Source organism: Desmodus rotundus, chromosome 5 (genome assembly GCF_022682495.2).
Source record: "Desmodus rotundus isolate HL8 chromosome 5, HLdesRot8A.1, whole genome shotgun sequence".
Lineage (NCBI taxonomy): Eukaryota > Metazoa > Chordata > Mammalia > Chiroptera > Phyllostomidae > Desmodus > Desmodus rotundus.
Genome location: NC_071391.1, coordinates 64,443,813 through 64,469,315, shown reverse-complemented (window position 1 = coordinate 64,469,315; position 25,503 = coordinate 64,443,813). Strand labels below are relative to the sequence as shown.

Genomic DNA, 25,503 nt, shown 5'->3' with positions numbered 1-25,503 from the left:
ACAGAAGGGAAAAGTCACATGGAAATCAGCTTGAAGGTGACATGACAGCATGTTTCAAATAAGAAAAATGAAAGAATAAGAGCTGCTTTACAGACCTTACTACCTCTCAGGGGAGTCTTTCTTCTCTTTGGAGGTCTAACATCTAGGACACTTACTTTTTGTTAATTTTTTAATTAAAATAAATCCTGTATCAGGAAAGTATACAGATCATATGTATATACCTTCAAGAATTTTCACAACTAGAACACAGCTGTGAGAAGCAGAACCTATGATACCCTAGAAGTTTTCTTTAATCAAGAAATTGACCCCATTGCCCACAGTAGTACTGGTTCTGGGGACAAACACCATTTGCTACAAGAACCCTAAGTGACTTTCCTGTGTAGATGAAATCTTTGTACCCATGACTAACATCATACTTAATAGTAAGAGATTGAAAGTTTTCTCCCCAAATAAGGAATGCGAAAATTTTGCCCACTTTTACCACTGCTATTCAACATTATATTGGAAGTTTTAGCCAGAGCAATTGAACAAGAAAAAGATATAAAAATTATTGAAATGGAAGGAAGAAGTAAAATCATCTCTATTCACAGGTGTCATAAATTATATATCTCAGAGAATCTATAAGAAAGCTACTATAATAGAGCTAATAAATGAATTTAATAAAGTTGCAACTTACAAAATCAACACACAAAATTCAGTCAAAAATAAAACTATCTCTACTTACAGGTGACATTATCTTATTATTTACAAAGTCCCAAGAATCCACAGGGTGGCTTCTAAAGTTACTGAATAAGTTCAGGAAAGTTTCAGGGTACAAGGTTAACAATCAAAAATGGATTTTATTTCTGCATATCCACATTGAACAATCTCAAAGGGAAATTAGTATAGCAAATCCATTTACAAAAGCCCCAGAAAGAATTAATACTTATGAATAAATCTCACTAAGAAAGTAAAGGACTTATATGCTGAAAACTATAAAACATTGCTAAGTAAATTAAAGAAGACCTAAATAAATAAAAAGACATCCTGTGTTCTTGGGTAGGAAGCTAAATATTATCAAGATGTCAATACTATACAAAATAATCTCCAGTTTTAATGTAATTTTTATAAAATTTCCTTTTTTTTAAGATATGGAAAAGTCTATCCTCAAATTCATGTTTAGTTGCAAGGGACTCTGTATAACCAAAAGAATTTTGGTTAAAAAGAACAAAATTGGAGGACACACATTTCCTGACTTGGAAGCCTAACTAAAAAGCAACAATAGTTAAAACAATATGGTACTAGTGTAGGACAGACACCAATGGAACAGAATAGAGAACTCAAAATAAATCCTCACATAGATGGTCAATCAATTTTCAATAAGATTGCCAAGACAATTCATTGGGAAAAGGGTCTCTTCAACAAATGGTGCTGGAAATACTGGATATTTACATACAAAAAAATGAATTTGGATTCTCACCATACACAATATTTAAAAATTAACTCAAAAGGGATCAAAGACTTAATCTTAAGTGGTAAAACTCTAAAACTCTTAGAAGAAAACATTGAGAAAAATCTTTATGCCATTGAGTTTGGCAACAACTTGATGGAAATAACACTGAAAGCACACGCAACAAAAAATAAAAAATTTGACCTCATCAAACTTAACCACTTTTGTGGAAAGTGAAAGTGAATGGCCATCCTTTAAAACAGAGGGAAATATTTTCAAATCATGTATCTGACAAGGAATTAATATCTGAGATACATAAAGAACTGCTAAAACTCAACACTGACAAAGCACCATGAAACCCAAAACACTAATTTGAAAGAACATATGCCACCCCTCTGTTCACTGCAGTGTTCTGTACAATCACCAAGATACGGAAGCAGCCCAAGTGTCCATCAATAGATGAGTGGACAAAACAACTATGGGACATTTACACAACGGAATACTACCTGGCCATGAAAAGGAAGAAAATTTTACCTTTGTGACAGTATGGATGGAACTGGAGAACATTATACTACGTGAAACAAGCAAATCAGAGAAAGGCAAGCACCATATGATTTTACTCATGTGGAATCTAATGAACAAACTGAACTAACAAGCAAAATAGAGACAGACTCATAGATGGAGAGCAGGATGACAGCTAAGGTGGGGGTGGTTAGGAGGTGGAGGGAGTGAGCATAAAGGAAAAAGGACTCATGGACACGGACAACAGTGTGGTGATTGCTGGGGTGTGGGGGGTATAAGGGGACTAAATGGTAATGGAAAACGTACAATAAAATTGTTTTTAAAAATACTGAAACAATGAGCAAAGGACTTGAATAGACACTTTTTAAAGGAGGTAATCAAATAGTCAAGAAACACAGGAAAAGATTTCACATGTCAAAGTTGTTACATCATTAGATGTTACAATCCTCAGCAAATGACTGGGACTCTGTACTCAGAACTTTTGGAAGTCTGTGCTTCCTTGAAAGTCCTGCACAGAACCTAATAATATTTATTAACTAAGCAGATAAAAACTATGGTCCAGTGGAAAGAACCTGGGATTCTTATACTTATTTTATTATCAGTTAGCTCTGGAAACTTAAATGAGTTGCCTAATGTGCTTCTATTATCTCAGTTGAAAAGTGGGAAAAATAATATCTTAAAAATCCTGCCCTCCTTTTTAAGAAAGGGTTGATTCTCCAACTGGGGCAGGAAATCAGATGAGCCTGCAGCATTTAGTAGTGCCAAAAAAATTAATGTAATAAAAAGCAAACAAACACCAACCTACATTGATGGGGTTATATCAAAGGGATCTAGGAGCCAAGTGAAAGAATTTCCAAAGGCCAAAGCTGGAACAATTTGAGCAATAAAATAAAGAAAAGAAGTATTGGCTTATAACACAAAGTATAAAATAAATATCTTGACTTTTACTACTTCAAATGTTTTATCTCCTCCATTCTCTCCATTTTCCCCTTGGAATAAAATTAGATTATCAGACCTTCAAATTCTGGGTTTCTTATTATTTCACTGCTTTATTTGAATGTTCTATTTCTTTATATATCTGAGCTGGGAAAATGTGTCAGATCTATTTCCATTTCTATATTTCTTTTTTCATCTATCTCTAACTGGTATAACTCATGAAATGAATGTTTAATTTTAATTTTCATATTTTCACTTTTAAGTTCTAATAGATTTCTTTTATAATCTGTCCTTTTATAAATTTAGACACTTCTGATAGTCTATGACTCTTTGACTTTTTTTAATTCTATGCTTAGTCTTTAAATATTGAAAAGATATGCATGATTCTGACAATTATAGAACCTCGAGTGCTTGCACATGCAATGTGACAGAAGGGTGTAGGTGACGTACAGCACGTTGGAACAACCATGCACCCTTATCCTCCCCAGGTGTATGGGCCTTGCATTTAGTGGATTCCAAATCTCATTTCCTTGTCTTGTTACTGTCACTGTATAAAATAGGGTTCATTGGAAATGTACATTTTGTTAAAGTGTTTCTGAATCTGAACTCATATTTGGACATGTTTCTATGGGAGGAAAAAACAAGCTAATTATTTTCTCTTGGTATCATAAGCGACTAAATTAGCCATGAGTCTTAATAAACATGGTCATGTATTAGTACTTAATTTACATGATCCCATTACTGTCCTGAGATAAAATTAGGATCTTCTTACTAAGGAAGAAGGGGAAATGGAGGAAGGGGAAAGCCACCCGTATAGCCTCCTCCACAGCATTATTGAGTTCTCATATGCTGTATGTGTAAGGATTCCTGAAAAGGGCAGTACCCATGCACACAGTGTGCTCAATAAATGTGGATGAAGTCATGGAGAATTGAAGTCTAACAGGCAGACAAAAGTAATAAAAGCCAATGCAGTTTTTTAAATGCCCTAAGAGTTATGCTTTTCTTGTCCTTAGGAGATTCCCTTGTCTGTACCTAAGGATTCAGAGTGAGGGCGGGCAGTGCTGCCTTGGGCAGTCCTGGCCACGAGGTTCAGTGACTGTGAATGTCAGGAGGCTCCTGCAGCGGTCCAGGGGCTTTCTGGTGTCATGAAACAGTCACTGTAAGAGTCTCAGTGTGGTGGCTGCCCCTGGGTATGGAGGTGCAGAACTGGATTTAGGATAGATCGCTCAGCTACCCTGTCTGCAACCACGAGCCAATGCTGAAATTTTCATAACATATTTAAAACAGTCTCCTTTCTTTTCTTTTCCTTTCCTTTCCTCTTTTCTTTTCTCTTTCAACTTTTAATGGAAGTATTATGCGTGTACAGAAAAATCTTTGATACCATGATCAAAGAGCTCAATGAATTTTCACAAACTGTGTAAACTTCCTCTAGGTTAAAAAAAAGGCAAAAATCAAAATACGTTACTGGAACCCATCTCTGTTGGTTCCAGACCCAGGATGATGCCCAGAGCAGTGAGAAGGTGCTCACCTGCTACCTGCTGCCCCAGCAGCCCCCTCACAGCCTGTAGGATCGCAGTCCAGCAGTCCTTCGAGAGCCAGGCCCTATTAGTGTCATCGAGATTGTGAAGATGCCCAGTAGGCTGCTGCCAAGAACCAAAAAGTGGGGCCTGCAGTGTCAGGCCACAACTCTCCCAGAGCGCTTAAGGGATGAAGAGAGGTGTGGAAAAGCATTGGAGCAAAACCTCCTGCAGGCACAACCCTAGGCATCCCTTGCCTAAGGAAAAGAAGCTAAGAGGCTGAGTCTAGACTGAGCCAGGACTAGCACAGCCTCCCAGGATGAGCATGAAGGACCACCCACTGAGACACAAGTGCCCAAAAAGCAGGAAGCAGCACCTCTTGTCCATGAAGTGGCTAAAGAGGAGAACAATGAAGACGCCACAATGACATTCCCCAAGGACAGGCTGCTGCAATCTCCAAGAGAAGATGGCCTGAGAGAGCAAGGGCCACTGGAGGCCCCCTGACCACTAGTTGTGGGGAAGCAGATGCTCACACACAAGCACACGCTCCCCTACTGTAAGCACTGTGAGCTCCCCAAGCAGACCAGCTTGAGGCTGTGGTGGCCCTGCTGCAGGGGACAAAGCCTGAGAGAAAGGGCCCAGCAGGGCCTGGGGGCTGGCAAAATGCCCGCACTCCCCCTGGGCTGCTGGGCTCAGGAGGAGGAGGATGACTGTCTGAAGAGGAGGAAGGGGAGGAGGAGAAGGAGGAGGAGGCCATGGCCTCTGTGCCCTCCACCAAGACCAATAACCTACTGATGGAGCGTTCTGGCACTGAGGAAGAAGAGCTGACACTTACCATGGAGTGGAAGACAGGGGTGGGGGGAAGGATAGGCATCAGCTTCGCTGGTTGCAAGGGCTTCACCCCCTTAAACGGTGACTGTGAAAGCACAGGCATCTCTCACATGCGTCAGGAGGGGCCCTGCAGACTGGCCTGCAGTCCCAGGGATCCAACCTCCTGGCCTTGCAGAATGCCAAGCACCACCAGGTAGAAGCGGTGCTGCAGGGGCAGGCACTGAGAAGAAGCGGCCATGGTGGGAGTGGGGAGAACAAGGTCACCATCAGGCCTCTGAGGCTCCAGGAAGACTACAGTCCCGAGGAGTAGAAGTTTGGTGGCTGTTTCCTGCAAAGGCCTCAGATGAGGATTAAGAAGCGCCTAAGGGTCCTCGAGGGGCCTCTGGGTGCACCCTCCACTCCAGAACCTTGGCAAGCACAGTCCTTCCTCGCGCCCATCCCCCGCCCCCCAACTGAGAGTTCTGAGTGTATCCTAGCAACAGGCCCAACAGTCAGCTCTTGGCTTTCAACAGTGTTGTTGGCTATTGAAGGAGCTAACTGATACGTGGCTATTTGTTCGAGGACACACCTCCCCGAAGCGCCCAATGGGCACTTACCTGGGCAGACTCTGCCCCCATCCCCGACCCCGGGTACCGGGGGGCCAGCATGGTGCTCACTTCGCCCACCAGTTGGTCCCCCAGCGGCACCCAGTTGTCCATTCTCCTCCTTGTTGCCGTAATTATCTGCGGATTTGGCGGGCATGGCCTGTTGCAGCATTCCTAAGACTCTGTGTGAGGATCCCCTGGGCCCTGTGCCTTTTCCTGGGGATCCTTACCTCGTTCTGCAGGCGATGCCATCAGAGGGCCTGTGGACAAAGGAGAGTAGTGCCTGAAGAGGACGAGCACCCCAGAGTGGTAGAGAGGGAGGCCCATCAGGAAAGGGGCCCAGAAGACAGATGCCACCAGCAACCCCAGGCCTCTGTAAGGAGCTCCGGCTGCCGAAGGAACGCAATCACCAGTTCCTACAGCTCCACTCGAGGCTTCCCGCCAGTGGAGAAGAGGAGACAGCCCGCCACTTGCCACACCAGGCTGTCCCAGAGGGCCCCAAAGACAGTGAGCCAGCAGGGCCCTCAGGCTCCCTCCTCCAGTGGCCTCACATCTCAGAGGCAGAGCCAGCCTGACAGTGGCCCAGGGGACACCCGCCCTCACAGACCATCCCCAAGGAACCGCTCACCCTCCTGTGACAGGCCCCGAAAGAGGAAGTTTCCTCTGCTGCCACACAGGCGAGGGGACCCTCTGAGGCTGCCACCTGCGCCTCAGCTGGGTTACAGAGTGACGACCGAAGACATCGATGAGGAGAAAAGGGCACTCTGGCGGCGCATCAGCAGGGCTCTGTCGGGTGACCCAGAGGCCATCTCGGGCCGCGGGGCTCCAGAGCCTGTGCGGTCTTCCCAGCAGCCTGCGGCAGGGACGGCTCCTGTCTGTTCTCCTAGAACCCCTTGGTTCCCCAGCCTGCCAGTCACCTCTGCAGGCAGTGCAGGCCCCTCAGCCTGCACATCCACAGGCTTGGCTCCCAAACCGGCTTCCGACACCGACATCACCCCAATGGACACGACCCCGGTGGACATGAGCAGTATGGACCCGACCCCTATGGACACGACCCCACCTGCCTATGCTCTTTCCTCAGGGGCTCCACCAGACTCCAGAGGTGGAAAACAGGCAGCTGCGGCCCCAGCCCAGGCCCCAACCTCTACTCGAGGCCAGCCAGGCCCGGGCAGCACCACCACACAGGCCACCTTGGGCATACAGGCCAGCACCAGCTCAGCCACTGCTGCCCTCGGTGCCTCTGGCACAGCCACTCAGAGCTTTGGGGGAAGCGTGCGCCAGACCTCCCGCAAGCGCACTCGCCAGGGCACCCTCGTGGTGACCACAGGCCCCAACCCTCAGAACAACCCTGTGCTTGGGGGCACCACTGCCCCCACCTTAACTCCCATCCGAGGAGGTGCCCCCAAGCACAGCGCCCACCCTTCCAGCGGAGGGCTGGGCGCCACAAACAACGCGGCATCCAGTGTGGTGTCAGGCCCAGCCTCCACCTCCAGCTACCCTGCCACTGCTATGGGCACCTCCAGAACTGGGAGGACCACCAGCCTACCCATGACTTGGGCACTCAGTGCGGTCCCGTCAACGAGCAAGACATCAGGCTTGGCTCCCAATCCTGCCTCCAGCACAGACGTCACCCCCATGGACACCACCCCACCTAAATAGCTTCCTCTGGGGGTCTCCTCTCTGTCTCTACCAGAAAACCTTGCAGTTAGGGCCCCACCATGGCTTTGCCAGAAAACCTTTGGATCATCAACAAAGTTTTACTGAAGAACGAAGAACTTTGTTTGAGGCCCAGTGCAGGGACTTTTTTCTGCCAGCTGCCGGCAAAGAAAATCGTGGGACCCAAGTCAGTGTCACAGCACAGGCTTTGTTCAGTGGCCAGAGATTGGCGAAGAGGGAGCTGAAACTTTCAAATCTGCTTCTCGTTTCGCTGGGGTCCCAGAGGTTGTACTGTCTGTGATAGGAGGTTGGAGATGAAGGGGTGGTCCAGGCAAATATGAGGAAGGAAACTTCGTGGTCTTTCCAAGATGGAGGGAAGGTCGCAACTGCAGAAGCAAAGGGAGAGAGACAGAACCGGTAAGGGTCTGCAGCAGTGGGATGGCCAACTTGGTCCTGTCACATTATGTAACAGAGCTGTGACTTGAAGAGACCCAACAGGAGGCACAGTCTCACAGGTGCTGTTGCCAAAGCTGCCTCCTGTGTTTGGTGGCTGGGCCAAGGCCCCTGCTCCCGGGAGCTCCCCCTCAGCCTGGCAGACCCCTCCCCTCTTTAGCGCTGCACAGGCACTTCTGCCTGGGCTGCAGAGCCCCCCAGGGAAGCAGGGGCACAGTTACTTGTTTAAAATTGGTATTTTAGAAGAACTGAGAATAGTTTATTTAAGACTCAGTCATGTTTAAATCAGTAGTGTGTTACTTTGAGTTGTTTAGTTGCACCCCACTGTGTGGATATATGCCAGTTTGTTTATTCACATGCCATGAAAGACCTGATGACTTTCAAAATGGTTTTTATGCTAACTATTCCAATAGGTAAACATTGGTATTTCATTTGGGGCATTAAGTTGTAGTTTCTGAAGAACTAATGAGGATTTTCTTATATGCTTTTTAACATCCATAGATTTTCTTTGGGGCAGAATCTTCAGATGTCTGTCTCACTTAAAAATGCACTTTGGGGGTTTTTTAATTAAAAAGTTTTTCACATATTCAGGGCACATATCCTCCATCAAAAGTCCTCTGGTTTGTCCTTTTTCAACTTTACTTTGGCTATTTTGGGGCTCCTTGCAATACCATGTGAATTTGATGACCAGCTTTTCTATGTATGTAAAAAGGTTGGTGAAAGTTGCTTGAAATTACTTTGAATATGTCCTCCGTTAGACAGTATTGTCATCTCAGTTGTTTGTCTTCTGATCCATGAACACAGGACGTCATTCTCTTTATTCAGAGATTTTAAATTTATTTCACCCATCCTTTATAGTTTTCAAAGTACAAGTGTTTCACATCCTTGCTTAAGTTTATTTCTGAGTATTTAGTTCTTTGAGATGCTGTTGAGAATGGAATTGAGTTTTAATTTTCCTCATGGATGGTCATTGCTGATATATAGAAACCCAAGTGCTTTTTTATGTTGATATTAGGCCTGCAAATTTGCTCAGTGTGTCCGTTGTTATCAAAAGTAAATTTATGGTGGAGCCTTTGGGAGATTATATATATATATGGAATCATGCCACCTATGATATAGTTTACTTCTTCCTTTCTGATTTAGATGCCTTTTAATTTCTTTTTCTTGTCTAATTGCTCTGGATAGAAGTTGGGTATAATATTGAATAGCGGTGATGAAAATGGGCATGCTTGTTTTGTTCCTGATCCCAGTGGGAAACATTTCAGTCTCTCAACATTGATCACATGACTACCTGTGGGGTTTTCCTTGGCTCCCTTTATTACGTTGAAGATGTTCCTGTTTATTCATGTTTTTCTGTGTGTTCATCATGAAAGGGTGTCAGGTTTTGTTAAGTACCTTTTCTGTATTTATTGAGGTAATTAATAATTGAGTTCATTTTATTAATATCTATTAAATAGAGTGATTTTCTTATACTGACCTCTTCTTGCATTCCTGGGATAAATCCTTCCTGCTCATAGTATTTCATCCTTTTTCTGTGCTTTCCATTCAGTTTGTTGGCATATTGTTGAGAAGTTTTTCATATATATTCATAAAGGATTTTGGATATTATAATTTTCCTGTGGTGTCTTTATCTGACCTTAGTATAAGAGAAATGCTGGTCTCATCAAATGAGTAAGAAATGTCCCTTTCTATTCTGTTTTGGAAAAGTTTGAGAAATATTGGAGTTAAATCTTTTTCAGTGTTTGTTAGTGTTCAACTCTTTGTCTTTCTTTTTCTGTCCTCACTGGATGATATATTTTTATTGCTTTTTAGAGAGAGCAAGAGGAAAGTGGAGAGAGAGAAGCATCAGTTGGTGGACATATGTGTTCCCTGACTGAGGAATGAACTCACAACCTAGGTATGTGCCCTGACCAGGATTCAAACCCACAACCTTTCAGGTTGCAGTAACTTCCTGTCAGGATGGTACTGAAGTAACGTTTTCTAAAGTAACTTACTTCAGAAAGTTGCCTTCGTGTTATTGTTGGCACACTTACACCCCTTGTGGATGATCAGGTGGAGGTTCAGGAACAGGTGATTTTGTAACTCATCTTCAAAATGATATTTGAAATACTTGTGTACAGTGTTCTTTGGAAGAGCTGAGTGTTCTATGGGTCTTGGGTCTAATTCACAATTGTGAAAATATTTTTTGAAATATGATGTAAAAACTTTCTCAATAATTTAATCATTGTAAACATTTAATTACTGAACACCTCGTAATTTTGATCATAAATAACCTGATAGCTTCTGTCTTTTTGGTGAAGTGCAGAGGTAGTCAAAACTGGGGATAGGAGTACGTACCACTATGATACTATGCTGGTGTGTGAGACAGTACTTAAAGTAAATGTTTCAGTAATATGGGCATTTTTACAGCTCAATGCCCATCCTGTAGAAGCACTTTAACAGTTTTTTGAATTATTTGAAAGCACAGAAACTGTAATAGATTGGTACCTTAGAAGAAATTGGAATATTGTATCTGAATTTGGTTAGCAGAGTTGTTATCATTTATTACAATGTGTTTGGTTATTTTACTTTGAAATATAGTTAAGGCATTTCTCGCTTTTTGCTTTGTTCTTTTTAAATTGCGTTTAGGTATTGGACTTATTGAAACATTTAGTGGTAGGTACCAAGGATAATGGAGACCTCTAGATCAAGATTAAACTTTTAGATTCTTTTCCTCATTGTGCTGTCTCTGAGGATTTACGTGTTACTCAGCAGAAAATCAAGTGCAGTAGAGGACTGTTTTCACTTTTGGAGGTAATAATTATTCCATCATCTTAGTATTTCAGGTTAGAAAAGACAGGCAGTGGTTCCTTTTGCAAACCTCTAATGCTCTGAATGTGAAAGAATGAATATTGGGTGTTTTTTAATTATGATGAAGAGAGCCCTGACTGGTGTGACTCAGTTGACTGGGTGTCATCCCACAAAGCGAAAGGTTGCCAGTTTCTTTCCAGGCCAGGCCAGGTGCCTGGGTTGCAGGACTGGTCCCCAGTCAGGCCCCATACAAGAAGCAGCCAATCAATGTTCCTCTCCCACACAGATGTTGCTTTCCCTCTCTCCCTCCATTTCCCTCTGTCTAAAAACAAAGAAATAAAATCTTTTAAAATATTATGATGACAAGACAAACTGAGTTCAACCCTCTTAAATAAGAAACTGTGTCTTAATACAATTTCTTGCATTGCAGTGAAAGTATAAATATCAAAGTTTCTTAACAAACATTTGAATTGAAATATTAAAGAGGGGATACCATGTATGGTTGAAATGGAAGAAACCATTCACTTCTAACTTATTTGACGGGTCAGTGTTAGTGAGGCGAGACAGTGTTTATTGAAGGCACTTACTGATTTTTTTCAAGTGTTAGTTCAGACCTAACCAATAAATGTCAAAGGTAATTCCATTTTTAACTAACTTCTTTTTTTAGGAAATCCACCGTTTTCTCTAGGTGTTTCTGACACCCTTCCTTTGACAAGGATTGAAGGACAGAAGGATCTTCCAAGACAGCGCCAAGAACACAAAGATCCGAGGATGGAGCTGGTGAGAGCATCTCAGGGTCCTTATTTCATTTTATTTTATTTTTTTATTTTTCAGGTTCAGTTATTTAATTTTTTATTTTTTAGAGAGGTGGGAGCGTTTGAGAAAGAGAGGGAGAGAAACATGTTGTAAAAGAGAGAGATCAATGGGTTGGCCTTGCACATGCCCAGAACCAGGGACTGAACCTGCAGCCTCTGCATGTGCCCTGACTGGGAATCAAACCCGTGACCTTTGGCTTTGGGGGACAGTGCTTAACCAACTTAGCCCTATTGGTCAGAGTTAAGGGTACTAATTTTAATGGGCGGATCATTTGTACCCATTTCTTTCCAAAAGAAACTTTTATAAATTCATGCTCTGGGCTTAATTGCCACGAACTTATACTCTCATCATTTACTTCAGGCCCTCATCCTTTCTCCTCTAACAACACTAGTCTTCCTCATGTTCTCCTCACCATCCACTACTCCCACTTTATCCATCCTACACCTCTGCCAGGACGGTTTCTCCAACCCACACATGGTCACTTTATTCTACTGCTTAAAAAGTGTTAACTTCCTGCTGCCTGAAAGGAACATGCATTCCTAAGAGCCAGGCACACAAGGTAATCTGTGTCTGCCTACTGCTCCAACCTCCTCCTTTCTGTTTTTGCTTCTCTCTAACATATTTAGAGAAAAGTAATCTGCTTCATTTTAAACATCATGTAAGTATGTGTGTTATGTGTATGTCTGTCTGTACATTTACAAACACACATATGTATACATGTGTCCAGGTTTCTTTATCCTAAGAAACCATGTTGTGTTCATTAGAGTTTGGATTATTATGCTATTGTCCCTGGGGCAATCTCTTCCTACTTCTGTGCCGAATTTCATCGTCCTGTGTGCCCTTTAATTTCATATTTCTATCATGCTCCTTTTATGCTGAGTACTTTTTAAGACTTATTTTAATTTTAGCCATCTGAATTCAGAGTTTCTAGTATATCTGTTTAGAGATCTACATATATAAATATATGAAACACTCTATCTTTTATTGTCATTTGGGTATTTTATTGTTTGAGAACTGCCTTGGTTAATACAGCACCTAGCCATTTGTAGCTACTTCAGTGTGAATGAATGAAAACGTAATACAATGTAAAATGTGCTCTCTCCGTCGTACTAGCACATGTCAAGTTCTCAGGAGTAACATACAGCTAAGTGGCTGTCATTGGACAGTGCAGATTATGGAATATTTCCATCATTGCAGAAAATTCTATTCCCAGTGCTGGTCTAGACTGAATGCTAGAGGTTAAAAAAGAAGAGCATGCTCCAAGTTTTTTGTAGCTAAAAGTTGAATGATTTTTATGTTTCTGTTTGTGATTTTGCTAAGGTATTAACTTTTCTGTACAACCTAAGATGTTTATCTCTCTCAATCTGCTAAATGTTGCTGATCACTTTTCCGTGATTTTATTATAGGCAATTTCAAGTACATTTCTTCATCTTATTATTTATGACTTTATTAAATTTTGGGGGGTGTCATTGTTTAATGAAATTATATAGGTTTCAAGTGTACAATTCAATGACACGTCATTTGCATATTGCACTGTGTGCCCACCACCCCAAGTCCAATCTTCTGTGACTATATCTTTGGCCCCTTCTACCCTTACCTAACCATGCCACCCAATACCCTTTCCTTCTGGTAACTACCATAGTGTTGTCTGTGTCTATGAGTTTTTGTTTGTTTGGCTTGCTTATTAGTTGCTTTCAGTTTTATATCCTATATATGAGTGAAGTAATATGGTTCTTGACATTTTTTATCTAACTTATTTCTCTTAGCATCATTATTTTTAAGATCCATCCCTGGCAGTATTTTATCTTTTCTTATGGCTGAGGAACATTCCATCACATACCCCATTACTTCTGAGGTAAAAGCCCCAGGCTTCTATGCAGGCTGGTATTGGGGGACAGCCAAATGGAGACAGGGCAGACCCTGGCAGCCTGGGCTGGGGCCTGGCCTGGCTCTCAGGCTCACTCTCTGCTGTGCGCTGTGTGGGGCTTCACTGTTCAGCCGGCAGTGCTGGGTCTTGCTGGTTGAGTAGCGTTTGGGCTTTCGTAGGGGAGTCCCGGGCCTGTTGGAGATGATTCCTCTTGACTCGTTGCTACTGGGCGCCGCATGGATGCAGATGCCCTGAGAGAGGAGATGCCCTGGGCCAGCAGGGTGACTCTTGACTTCCTGAGGAAGGCTTTGGTCAGCTTCTCTGTGGATGCCACTTCCTCCTCAGATCTGGCCCCACTCATTGCCTAGGCAAGGCAGCCCACGTCCCTGACGATGGTCACACTGACTGTGTGGTTGGAGTGGTCGCACTGTGTGGACTCTGATGTTGGTGTCACTATCTGGTCCAGGTCCTCCCCTCCTCAAACAGCTTCTCTCTCTCTGGCTGTAGACCTCTGCAAGTATTCCTCTGGCCCCACTCTTGGAGCTTCTTCTGTTCTGCTTGAGTCGCTGCTTGATCTCCTCCATGGCTGCATTCTTCCTCTCCCCATCCCATTCTGGAAGCCAGTCAGATATGGCAAGGCACAGCTTTTCCTCGTGGGAGCTGGACACGAGCCAAGGTGATGCCCATCTCGCTTCTTCCTGTTGCCGCCCCTACCTGAGAGGCCTGCCTGGGTTCCCACTCCCACAAGATGAGGGATGCAATGAATTTTTGGTCACTCATTTTGTCACTTTACTGTATTGTTTTTTTGCTTCTGACAGTTTTTTGATGGGGTCTCTATAGTTTCTACATAAAGAATCATATCATCTACAAAGAGTGACAAGTATACTTTCCCATTCCCAGTTTGGATGCCTTTTATTTCTGTCTCTTGCCTGAGTGCTCTGGCTAGGACTTCCAGTAGTACTGTGTTGAGTAATAGTGGTGAGAGTGGACATCCCTGTCTTGTCCCTGAGCTCAGAGGAAAAGCTTCACCTTTTCACCATTGAGTAGGATATTCGCTGGGGGTTTGTCATATATGGCTTTTATTAGGTTCTGGTATTTCCCTTACTACCCATTTTATTCATGTTCTCATAATAAATGGATGTTGTGTCCTGTCAGGTGCTTTTTCTGCACCTATTGATATGATTATATAATTTTTACCTTTCTTTTGTTAATAATTTTGGAATATCACGTAGTTATTTGGATACGTTGGAAGCATCCTTGTACTCCTGGAATGAACCTCACTTGATCAGTGTGGTTATGAATGTTATCTTTTTCATGTGTCCTTGTATGTCATTTGCTAGTACTTTGCATCCTTATTCATCAGAGATACAGGTCTATAGTTGTCTTTTTAGTGTGTTACTCTTCCCAGGTTTTAGTAGTAGGGTTACGTTGGACTCATAAAATATGTTAGGAAGTATTGCCTAACACATTTTTGGAAGAGTTTGAGAAAAATAAGTATCCAGTCTTCTTTGAGTGCTTGGTTTAATTCACTAGTGAAGCCATCTGGTTCTGGACTTTTAACTTTGGGGAAGTTCTTGACGGTTGTCTCAGTTATTCCTCGCTGTCGATGGGTCTATTTGGATTGTCCAGTGCTTTGTGGTTCAGTCCAGGGAGGTTATACATTTTTAGGAACTGACACATTTCTTCTAGTTATTGAATTTGGTGTCATAGAGTCTCTCATAGTGTCCCTGTAGGATCCTTTGTGTTCTTGTGGTGTCTATGGTAACTTCTTTCTCATTTCTGATTTTGCTTGACCTTTTCCCTCTTTTCTTTAGTGAGTGTTGCCAGAGGTTTGTCAATTTTATTAGTCTCTTCAAAGAACCAGCTCTTTGTTGCACTAATTTTTTGTATAGTCTTTTTGTTCTCTATATCATTTAATTCTGCTCTAATTTTTATTCTTTATTTTTTGTCCCAATCCTCACCTGAGGGTATGCCTGTTGTTTCGAGAGAGAAACAGGGAGACCCAGGGAGAGGGGGAAACATTGACATGAGAGAGACATGGATTTTTTTGCCTCCCTATGTGACGTGTCTGCAGATTGTACCCACAACCGAGGTATGTACCCAAGCGAGGAATCAAACCCAGGACCCTTTGCTGTACAGGACAACACCCCTCCCTACCCAGCCACTTGGCCAGGGGTGCTCTACTTCTTATTACATTTCCTTCATTTTGCTGACTTTGGGCTCCTTTTGGTTTCCTTTTTGTAGTTCTTTAGGACACTATATTAGGTTATTTACTTGGGATTTATTGTTTCCTGATATAATCCTATAAGTATAAAAACTTCTCTCTTACTACCACTTTCTCTGCACCCCAAAGTTTTGATATGATCTCACTTCTAAAAGGAATCTAATGAACGAAGTAAAGTAACAAACAAAACAGAACCAGAAACATGGAAGCAGGGGACAGACTGTAAGCCTCAAGAGGAAAGGAGGGAGGGAGAGTGGTGGAGAGAAGGGGAAGGGATTATTCAAAGAACATGTCTGAGTGACCCATGGACAGGGACGACAGTGTGGGGATGGGCTGTGGAGTGGCAGGGTGGGCTGGAGGAAGGAGGGGAAAAAGGGAAAATTGGGACAACTGTAGTAGAATAAACAAGAATTCTAAAAAATAAACAGGCCCACTGTGGCCATTTTCAAAAAGATTATTTTTAAATCGAAGTTTCAGTATGATATATGGGCATTCTCTCTTGTTTTTATATATATATTGACCTCACCCTTTATGTCTTCTTTGGCCCAGCTAGTTTTTAGTAACGTGTTGTTTAATCTCCACAGATTTGTGGTTTTTTACCACTCCTCTAAGAGTTGATTTCTAATTGCAAAGCATTCTGATTAGAGGATATGCTTGACATCACTTAATACTTTCAAGTGCTCATGATTTAAAACCTTTCCAAAAGATTTTATATCAGTTTCCTGGTCAGATAATTTTAACGTGTAAGCATACCGCAAAGAAAAGTGCTGTCTCCATCATAGTTTAATTTTCTCAGAACTGCTCCTAGATAACCCACAAGATGATGCAATGGTGTCGCTCGCCATCGACTTATGGCAGTGATCCAAGATGGCGCCCACTCACCTTGCAAAAGGGAAGTTGTAGGTAAGCTCTTTGGCTGAGTGACTGTGAGCTCTGAGTGTTTTGTTTGAGTGCTCATTTCATAACATTTACAAAATGGTAAACGTTTCTCATTTGTGATATTGGGCAAGTGTGAGATGCTAGCAAAGTAATATTTCTATTTAGTTCAAGTATCCCAAAGCCACGTTTATTCCTATTTTTCATTCTCAGATAGTCATATACATATGTGTATATTTATATATATACACACATATATGAATATATATATGAAGAAAAAAGTTACTCACTTCTACATGTGCATAACTGTCCATTTAAAAATGATGCCCAGTAAATATCTAGGAAAAGCAGATATACCTATATATAGCAAAGTTGTAAATAAGTTGAATTCTGGAAATGATGGGTACTTTATATACTTTCATGTCACAGAAAGAAGAATTAAGGACTTGAAGTGCTGGATTAAAGTCAAATATTAAAACTGTTCGAGTCCTTTACTGTCACCACTTGGGGCACCCTAATGTAAGCTGAAGAGCCAATATCATGACTAGTGTAGGTGTTTAGGTCTGGTGATGACAGAAGGGAAAAGTCACACTGAAATCAGCTTGAAGGTGACATGACAGCATGCTTCGAATAAGAAAAATGAGAGAATAAGAGCTGCTTTACAGACCTTACTGCCTCTCAGTGGAGTCTTTCTTCTCGTTGGGAGTCTAATTATAGGACACTTTCTATTGGTAAATTCTTTATTGCAATACATCTTATATCAGGAAAGTGCACAGATCATGTGTATAGAACTTCAAGAATTTTCACAAGTAGAACACACCTGTGTATTTAGGCCCAGCCCAGGAAGCAGAACTTATGATATCTGAGAAGTTTTCTTTAACCAACAAATGGACCCCTTTGTGCCTAGTACTAATGGTTCTGGGGACAAACTGCATTTGCTCCAAGAACCCTAAGTGACTTTCCTGTGTAGACGAAATTGTTGTACCCATAACTAACATCGTACTTAGTGGTAAGAGACTGAAAGTTTTCTCCCCTAAATCAGAAATGTGAAATGTTTGCCCACTTTTACCACTGCTATTCAACACTGTATCAGAAGTTTTAGCTGGGGAAATTGAACAAGAAAATGAAATAAGAATTATTCAAATTCCAAAGAGAAATGCAAAAATCATCTCTCTTCACTGGTGACATAATTATATATAGAGAAAATCCCTGAGAATCTATAAGGAAGGTACCCAAATAGCATAAATAAATGAATATGGTAACATTGCAGGATAGAAGATGAAGACACAAAATTCAGTCGTGATTCTGTACACCAGCAGTGAACAGTTCACAGAGGAAAGTGCATTTAATTTACAATTTAATTTGTAACAGCATCTAAGAATTAAAGGCTTGCAGATAAATCAGATGTTTAAAGATCTGTACAGGTTCTCTTTGTTAGAAGGGAGTCAGTGATGACAGCCCACACTTAAAAGAGGGGTAATCAGGCTTCACCTTTGAAAGGAGGACTATCACAGAAATTGTGGGCATTTTTAATCAATTCCACCATGACTGGAAAAGGGCATGAGGCAGTTGTTGGCATGCAGAAAACGTTCTGTTTTCATCTGGGTAGTGATAACTCACATGGGAAATACAGTATGTGTGTGCACCCGTGTGCATTTGTGTATGTGTGAGATTTTGCTGAAGTGAGGTTTCAAGGTTTGTGGTCCTTATGACCTAAAACCTTTAAAATTGTAAGTTTTTAAAGACTGTTGATACTCTTATACTGTAGCTATGTTTAAACTTTTACCTTTATTACCTATATTCTTTTACTAAATAATATATACCTTGAATAAAAAAATATAGGGGAAAGTATTGCCCACATGGATGATTTATAATGGAAATGATACAATATTCTGTAGCTCCTTCAATTCATGAAATATATTTGAGAAACACAACTCTAGAACGCTGACAGAATGGCATTATATTTTGGAAAGTAGGAAATTTCTGTTCTTTCCATGATCTCTTAGCTGTAACTCTACTGAAATTTAAATTCTACATGTAGATGCTTGGGAGAAGTGGGCCCTATAGATTTCTCTAAGGTAGGTACCCAGCCTGGTAAAGGTACATCTCACCCCAAGGCCTTGGAGTTGTTTGAACATAAAAACTTCAGTGGACCCTCATAATGCAGACCTACCTGAATAATAATACACTGGAAGAAGATTGGTGAGTACTTAATGATACTTTATTGATGAGAGCAGATACTTAATCTGACATTCAAAGAGAATGATACTTCACATAAAGAAACTTTTCCAATAACTTTAGAGCTGTCTCTTTTAAGTTGCCATACTTTCATTTCAGCCTCAAGTATTTTAATGAAAATTGTTGTATTTTGATTAGAGTATGAAATTACTGACACCCTATAATGTACCAGGCATTTGATATAATGATGAACATACCAGACAAGGTCCATGAGAAATTCTGGTGAGAGTAGACTAGACAAGTAGATACTAGGAAAATTGCCAGGTGCTTCCACATACACCTTTAAGATAGGGGGATGCAAACTGGGATGTTTGGGGCCTTTGTCAAATTTAGGTGGGCCACTTTTTTCTGCTAGACTCCTTTGGTACTTTTCAAGTTAGTCTAGAGCAGAAATTACATAACTCAAAAATTCTGAAGCTGGTCAGACAGTTTTCCTTTACCCACTTATTCTCTGCCAAACAAAATCACAATTGACATTAGAATAATGTCAGCTTGCTGGTTATGAGATTACTTTTGCTCTCTTTCTTTTCCCCCTCCCCATTTATCTACCTGTTGATTTATTGATTTTTGGTATATTTGAGCACCTCATCACCATTTGGGGCATGTGTGTTCAAAGAATTTTTCCCACAACTGAGCATCTGTTTAAGATCAATAAGTGTTTTGCAGCTGTTTCCACCGAACACTCCCTCCTTTTTCTGGGGGAATGAATGATTGGCAGTTGTGTCTACCTGCCAGGTTTTCATTGTGGATTTAATGGAGCGTTTTATCCCTAATCATCTTCCAGCTGATTTCTGATCAGTCAGATCAGCATGATGCCATTTCCTCAGCACGGCCTTCCATGACCAACTGTTGTGGGAATTCCTTGGTCAACAGCCCTCTGTAGATCTGAGGGGCTGTAAACCTGTAATGCTACTTTCCCTCATACAATAACGTAGGAACAACCAATTATACATGGTATCTAGGCCTCTGAAGATTAAGTCAAACTCCTATCACTGTGTACCTTTTTTAAAAAACCAATAGCAAATTACTGGGTAAAAAATGAAACACTTGAGGAGTGCAAACTTTCTATGGGAAATCTCTTCAAAACTGTGCCACATATAATTTAAAATACACTTTTAAAAGGAGATTAGTAAATTAATTTTGTTTACAGCAGTGACATAATTTCCCTTGTAAGTTCTATTCTGTTTCATTATATGCAAAATGCCTACACTGGAATTGGACAATTAACATTGTAACTAACCACATAGTATGATACAGATATTGTAGGTTAGTGTGAATTTTTTCTTGGAAACTACTGTCTGATACACATGGTCTTTGTATGTTTTTAACAGTACGTTGAGCTTATAGTATATGCACCTATCCGTTTATTAATAGCTTATAGGCCAGTAACATAGAATGAAAGTTATTCATTATTTATTTATTAAATTAATTTTTAGCTTTTATTGTATTTTTTCCCATTACCCTTCAGTCCCCTTATAGCCCCAGCAATCAACACACCATTGTCCATGTCCATGAGTCCTTTTGCCTTTTTGCTCAATTCCTTCACCACCTAACCCTCCCCCCATCTCTAGCTGTCATCCTGCTCTGTGTCTATGAGTCTGTCCCCATGTTTCTTGCTGGTTCACTTTCTTTGTTAGATTCTGTACATGAGTGAAGTCATATGGTATTTGTCATTCTCTGACTGGCTTATTTCACTGAGCATAATGTTCTCCAGGTCCATCCACACTGATGCAAAGGGTAAAACTTTCTTCTTCTTTTTGTGGCTGAATGGTATTCCATCGAGTAAATGTTCCATAGTTGATTTATCCACTCATCTCTTGATGGACACTTGGGCTGCTCCCATATCTTGGTGATTGTAGAGAACACTGAAATGAACATGGGGTGCTTATGTTCTTTTGAATTAGTGTTTTGGGTTCTAGAAGTGGGATCGCTGGGTCCAAAGGAGGGTCCATTTTTAATTTTTTCAGGTATCTCCATACTGACCTCCACAGTGGTTGCACCAGTCTGCATTCCCACCTACAGCGCTAAAGGGTTCCCCTCTCTCCACATTCTTGCCAGCACTTGTTGATGGTCGGCTTATGGCTTAGAGCCATTCTTACAGGTGTGAGATGATATCTCATTGTGGTTCTAGTTTGCATTTCTCTGATGATTAGTGATGTTGAGTAACTTTTCATATGTCTACTGGCCATCTGTATGTCCTCTTTGGAGAAGTGTCTATTCAGATCCTTTGCCCAATTTATAATTGGGTTGGTTGTTTTTTGCTGTGGAGTTTTGTAAGTTCTTTATAAACTTTGGATATTAACCCCTTATCAGAAGTATTGGCAAATATGTTCTCCCGTATTGTGGATGGTTTTTATTTTGTTGGAATGAAGTTTTTAATATATTATTTTAACTTACACCATTGACTGAACGTGTTCGTGCATTGCAGTGAAAGCTGACTTTGTCAGACTTGCTTCCATACATGACTCATGGTACTTTCCTCCAAGATACAGATGAATCATGGAGAAATCTACTTTCCACACACATTCAGGGATTTTTCACTAACTGGTTGGACACTTGTAACAAAAGAACTGATTCACACCCCCTGCAAGTTTGGACTCAGGTATTCTGTTAAATTTCTCACATTTATACTGTTAATGTCTCAGTTCTGGGGAAGAGAGATTTGTTTGAATCTCATCAAGTTGCTTTGTAGGCTTAATTCCATAACCTCTAGACATGAGTTTCTTCACCTATAGAATGGGGATAACAATTGTAGGAAGCTTTCAATGAGATCATACTTGATGGATACTGTTCCCTCGGTAAATTTGACTATCAGTCCTGGAGCAACTCATCCAGCACTCAGTATGTGTCAAGCACTGTGCTTGGCACTGGCAACATATGTGTGAACAAGACACACCCCATATTCTAGCAAAGGAAAAAGCAGACAGATGTGCAGCCAATTATTACAGGTGCTGTGTTGGAGATATGATGGAATTTTCATATTAAAGCTCTGACCGACTCACTTTTTAAAAGCAACCTTTCAATTAAAAATCATGTTTATTGTGGAGAGCATAGAAAAAATAACATAAATTTAAAAATTACCCATAGTCCTGTGATCTAGAATAATTACAAGTATCATTTGCTATGTATCCCTCCAGTTTTTTTATATCAAAAATTGGATTATACTTTATTTACTTTTGTAACCTAATTTTCCCTCCATGCTCTATAAGTATAATGTTTCCCATGCTAAGAGCCCACAGCAGGAGAAATGCCACCAGGGACTGGGTACACATTGCATGTGTGTGCAGAGCTGAGGGCTCATTATAGGTCAGGTTTTCAAACTTAAATTTGAAAAAAAGAAACATTCATAGACCTGTAGTGTTAAGTAATTGTTTTCAATATATTGTATTTGCGTATTTTATGTGCAAACATCAAACTAGGTGCAAATTCACTTACTGTATTTAAGACCAATACCGTTACAGGAAAAGTACTGATTTAATGTGATGTGTGCTTCACCTAAGTTGCCTTCCCAGCCTGGACTAGTGACTTTGGCGTACGTAGGTCGTGGTTTCTCGGCTTCTGACTTTCACTGGTGCAACTTTAATTTGACACGACCGTGATGGCATTAAGGCTTCACTTTGCTCTGTTCATGTTTTATGTGTGTTCTTTTCTATTGGCTAAGCAGCTGCAAATCTCTTTGAAATAACAGAATTACAAACATATAGGGATGCCCATTCTGTGGTCCTACTAGATTATAAATTGGTCATGTACCTAATCCACTATATGCTTATATGAATTTTCCTTAGGCCTTTGTAATGAAGGTCCTGAAACAAAAATTCTCACAGCAACTTTGCAAATTCTCTAGATCTCCTTTTATTAATTTGGAAAGTACAGGTATAAATAATACACAGTTACCAATATACATTTAACTTTAAGTATTATGTAATTTAAAGCAGTATTAAAACCAATTTTAGTATCTACCAAGCTTCATATAGCCGCTGCCTGTGATAACCTGACACGTCATTATCCTGAACACGGCCAAGACATTTCTCACGTGTACCATTTGTGCCTCCACACTGATGCTACAAACCCTCAGAGGCAAATCAGCCAGCTTTATGTCTGTGGAGAGCACCAATGTCTTCACTGTCTTCATTGAAAATGTGAGCTTTACATGTAAAATTCTATCATTGAAAAGGAAAGTAAACGTAGATTTCTATCAGATGAAGTGGCTTACCTTTTCTGATGTCTGTAGGTCTCACTGCCTTCACTCGCATGTCCCATGTGAGTCTCACACTCAACTGGCCGAAGGGAAACTGATCCTCTTCATTCCCTTCCCCCAGCCTGCTTCTCTGTTCTCTACTCTTCCTGAACGGCATGCCCTTGCCCAAGCCAGACATCTCTATCTCACACCTCTCATCTCATTACTAATCCTGCCAATTCTGTGTTAAATAACTTCATCCCCAGCATCCTCACCTCTCTACGTCTCTGTGGTTCAGCCCTACTGAACTTCTCTCATTAAGTTCTCCAAGTTCTTTCTTGTTCCAGCAGCTCAGGTAGTATCACTGATGCCTGGAACACTGTCCTTTCCTCCTCTCCTGCTGGACCACTTCTCTTCTTCCAGATCTCACGTTTTCTCTGGAACTTACTTTGTTGAGATCACGTTCCTTTCTATACTCCTCTAAGGTATTTTAAACTTTTCCTCTCATAGCATTTATCCCATTGTACTAAGAGTCTCTCAGGCTACCTAGTGATTTCCAGGTGGTCGGAAATGTCTGTCTTCATTCGTTGTTGTGTAGGGTACCTAGAACCTAAAAGAACCTAGATAAATATTTATTGAATCATGAATTAGTCTTCTTCAGAAAGAAAATATAAATCACATTTAATTTCTTAGTTTTATTAAGCACAATAGTTTCTTTTAAAAGAAAAAGAATGCCATTACATTCCAGGTGTCTGACAGAGTGATTAGACGTTTATATAATTTGCGAAGTGATCACCTCCATAAACCTATTCAATAGTATCCATCTGACACCATACAGTTATTACAATAGTATCGACTATATTCCCTATGTCGTATTTTACATCACCATGATCATATTGTAACAACCAATTTATGTTTCTGACCCCTGCTTGCAGAGAAGCAGGGGCTCAGACTCAGGGTCATGCCCCCCTACTAGAAGCACTGTGAGCTCTCCAAGCAGACCACCTTGAGGCTGTGGTGGCCCTGCTGCAGGGGACAAAGCCAGAGAGAAAGGGTCTACCAGGGCCTGGGGGCTGGTAAAATGCCTGCACTCACCCTGGGCTCCTGGGCTCAGGAGGAGGAGGATGACTGAGGAGGAGGAAGGGGAGGAGGAGGAGGAGGCCTCCTTGGCATCTGTGCCCTCCACCAAGACCAATAACCTACTGATGGAGCGTTCTGGCACTGAGGAGGAAGAGCTGACACTTACCATGGAGTGGAAGACAGGGGTGGGGGGAAGGATAGGCTTCAGCTTCGCTGGTTGCAAGGGCTTCACCCCCTTAAACGGTGACTGTGAAGGCACAGTCATCTCTCACATGTGTCAGGAGGGGCCCTGCAGACTGGCCTGCAGTCCCAGGGATCCAACCTCCTGGCCTTGCAGAATGCCAAGCCCCACCAGGTAGAAGCGGTGCTGCAGGGGCAGGCACTGAGAAGAAGCGGCCTTGGTGGGAGTGGGGAGAACAAGGTCACCATCAGGCCTCTGAGGCTCCAGGAAGACTACAGTCCCGAGGAGCGGAAGTTTGGCGGCTTTTTCCTGCCCCTGCCTCCGCTGGAGATCCACAAGCACCTAAGGGTCCTCGAGGGTCCTCTGGGTGCGCCCTCCACTCCAGAACCTTGGCAAGCACACTCCTTCCTCGCGCCCATCCCCCGCCCCCCAACTGAGAGTTCTGAGTGTATCCTAGCAACAGGCCCAACAGTCAGCTCTTGGCTTTCAACAGTGTTGTTGGCTATTGAAGGAGCTAACTGATACGTGGCTATTGGTTTGAGGACACACCTCCCCGAAGCGCCCAATGGGCACTTACCTGGGCAGACTCTGCCCCCATCCCCGACCCCGGGTACCGGGGGGCCAGCATGGTGCTCACTTCGCCCACCAGTTGGTCCCCCAGCGGCACCCAGTTGTCCATTCTCCTCCTTGTTGCCGTAATTATCTGCGGATTTGGCGGGCATGGCCTGTTGCAGCATTCCTAAGACTCTGTGTGAGGATCCCCTGGGCCCTGTGCCTTTTCCTGGGGATCCTTACCTCGTTCTGCAGGCGATGCCATCAGAGGGCCTGTGGACAAAGGAGAGTAGTGCCTGAAGAGGAGGAGCACCCCAGAGTGGTAGAGAGGGAGGCCCATCAGGAAAGGGGCCCAGAAGACAGATGTCACCAGAAACCCCAGGCCTCTGTGAGGAGCTCCTGCTGCCGAAGGAACGCAATCACCAGTTCCTACAGCTCCACTCGAGGCTTCCCGCCAGTGGAGAAGAGGAGGCAGCCTGCCACTTGCCACTCCAGGCTGTCCCAGAGGGCCCCAAAGACAGTGAGCCAGCAGGGCCCTCAGGCTCCCTCCTCCAGTGGCCTCACATCTCAGAGGCAGAGCCAGCCTGACAGTGGCCCAGGGGACACCCGCCCTCACAGACCATCCCCAAGGAACCGCTCACCCTCCTGTGACAGGCCCCGAAAGAGGAAGTTTCCTCTGCTGCCACACAGGCGAGGGGACCCTCTGAGGCTGCCACCTGCGCCTCAGCTGGGTTACAGAGTGACGACCGAAGACATCGATGAGGAGAAAAGGGC

At 42.4% G+C, this 25,503-nt stretch overlaps 1 protein-coding gene across 1 annotated transcript; it reads left to right on the top strand.

Moving 5' to 3' along the window:
• Positions 1-6,169: 6,169 nt before the first annotated feature.
• Positions 6,170-7,478, top strand: LOC139440947 (putative nuclear envelope pore membrane protein POM 121B). Its single transcript, XM_071221598.1, has 2 exons — positions 6,170-6,360; positions 6,461-7,478. Exons 1-2 carry the CDS (start codon positions 6,170-6,172, stop codon positions 7,476-7,478), a joined length of 1,209 nt encoding a protein of 402 aa, XP_071077699.1.
• Positions 7,479-25,503: the final 18,025 nt, after the last annotated feature.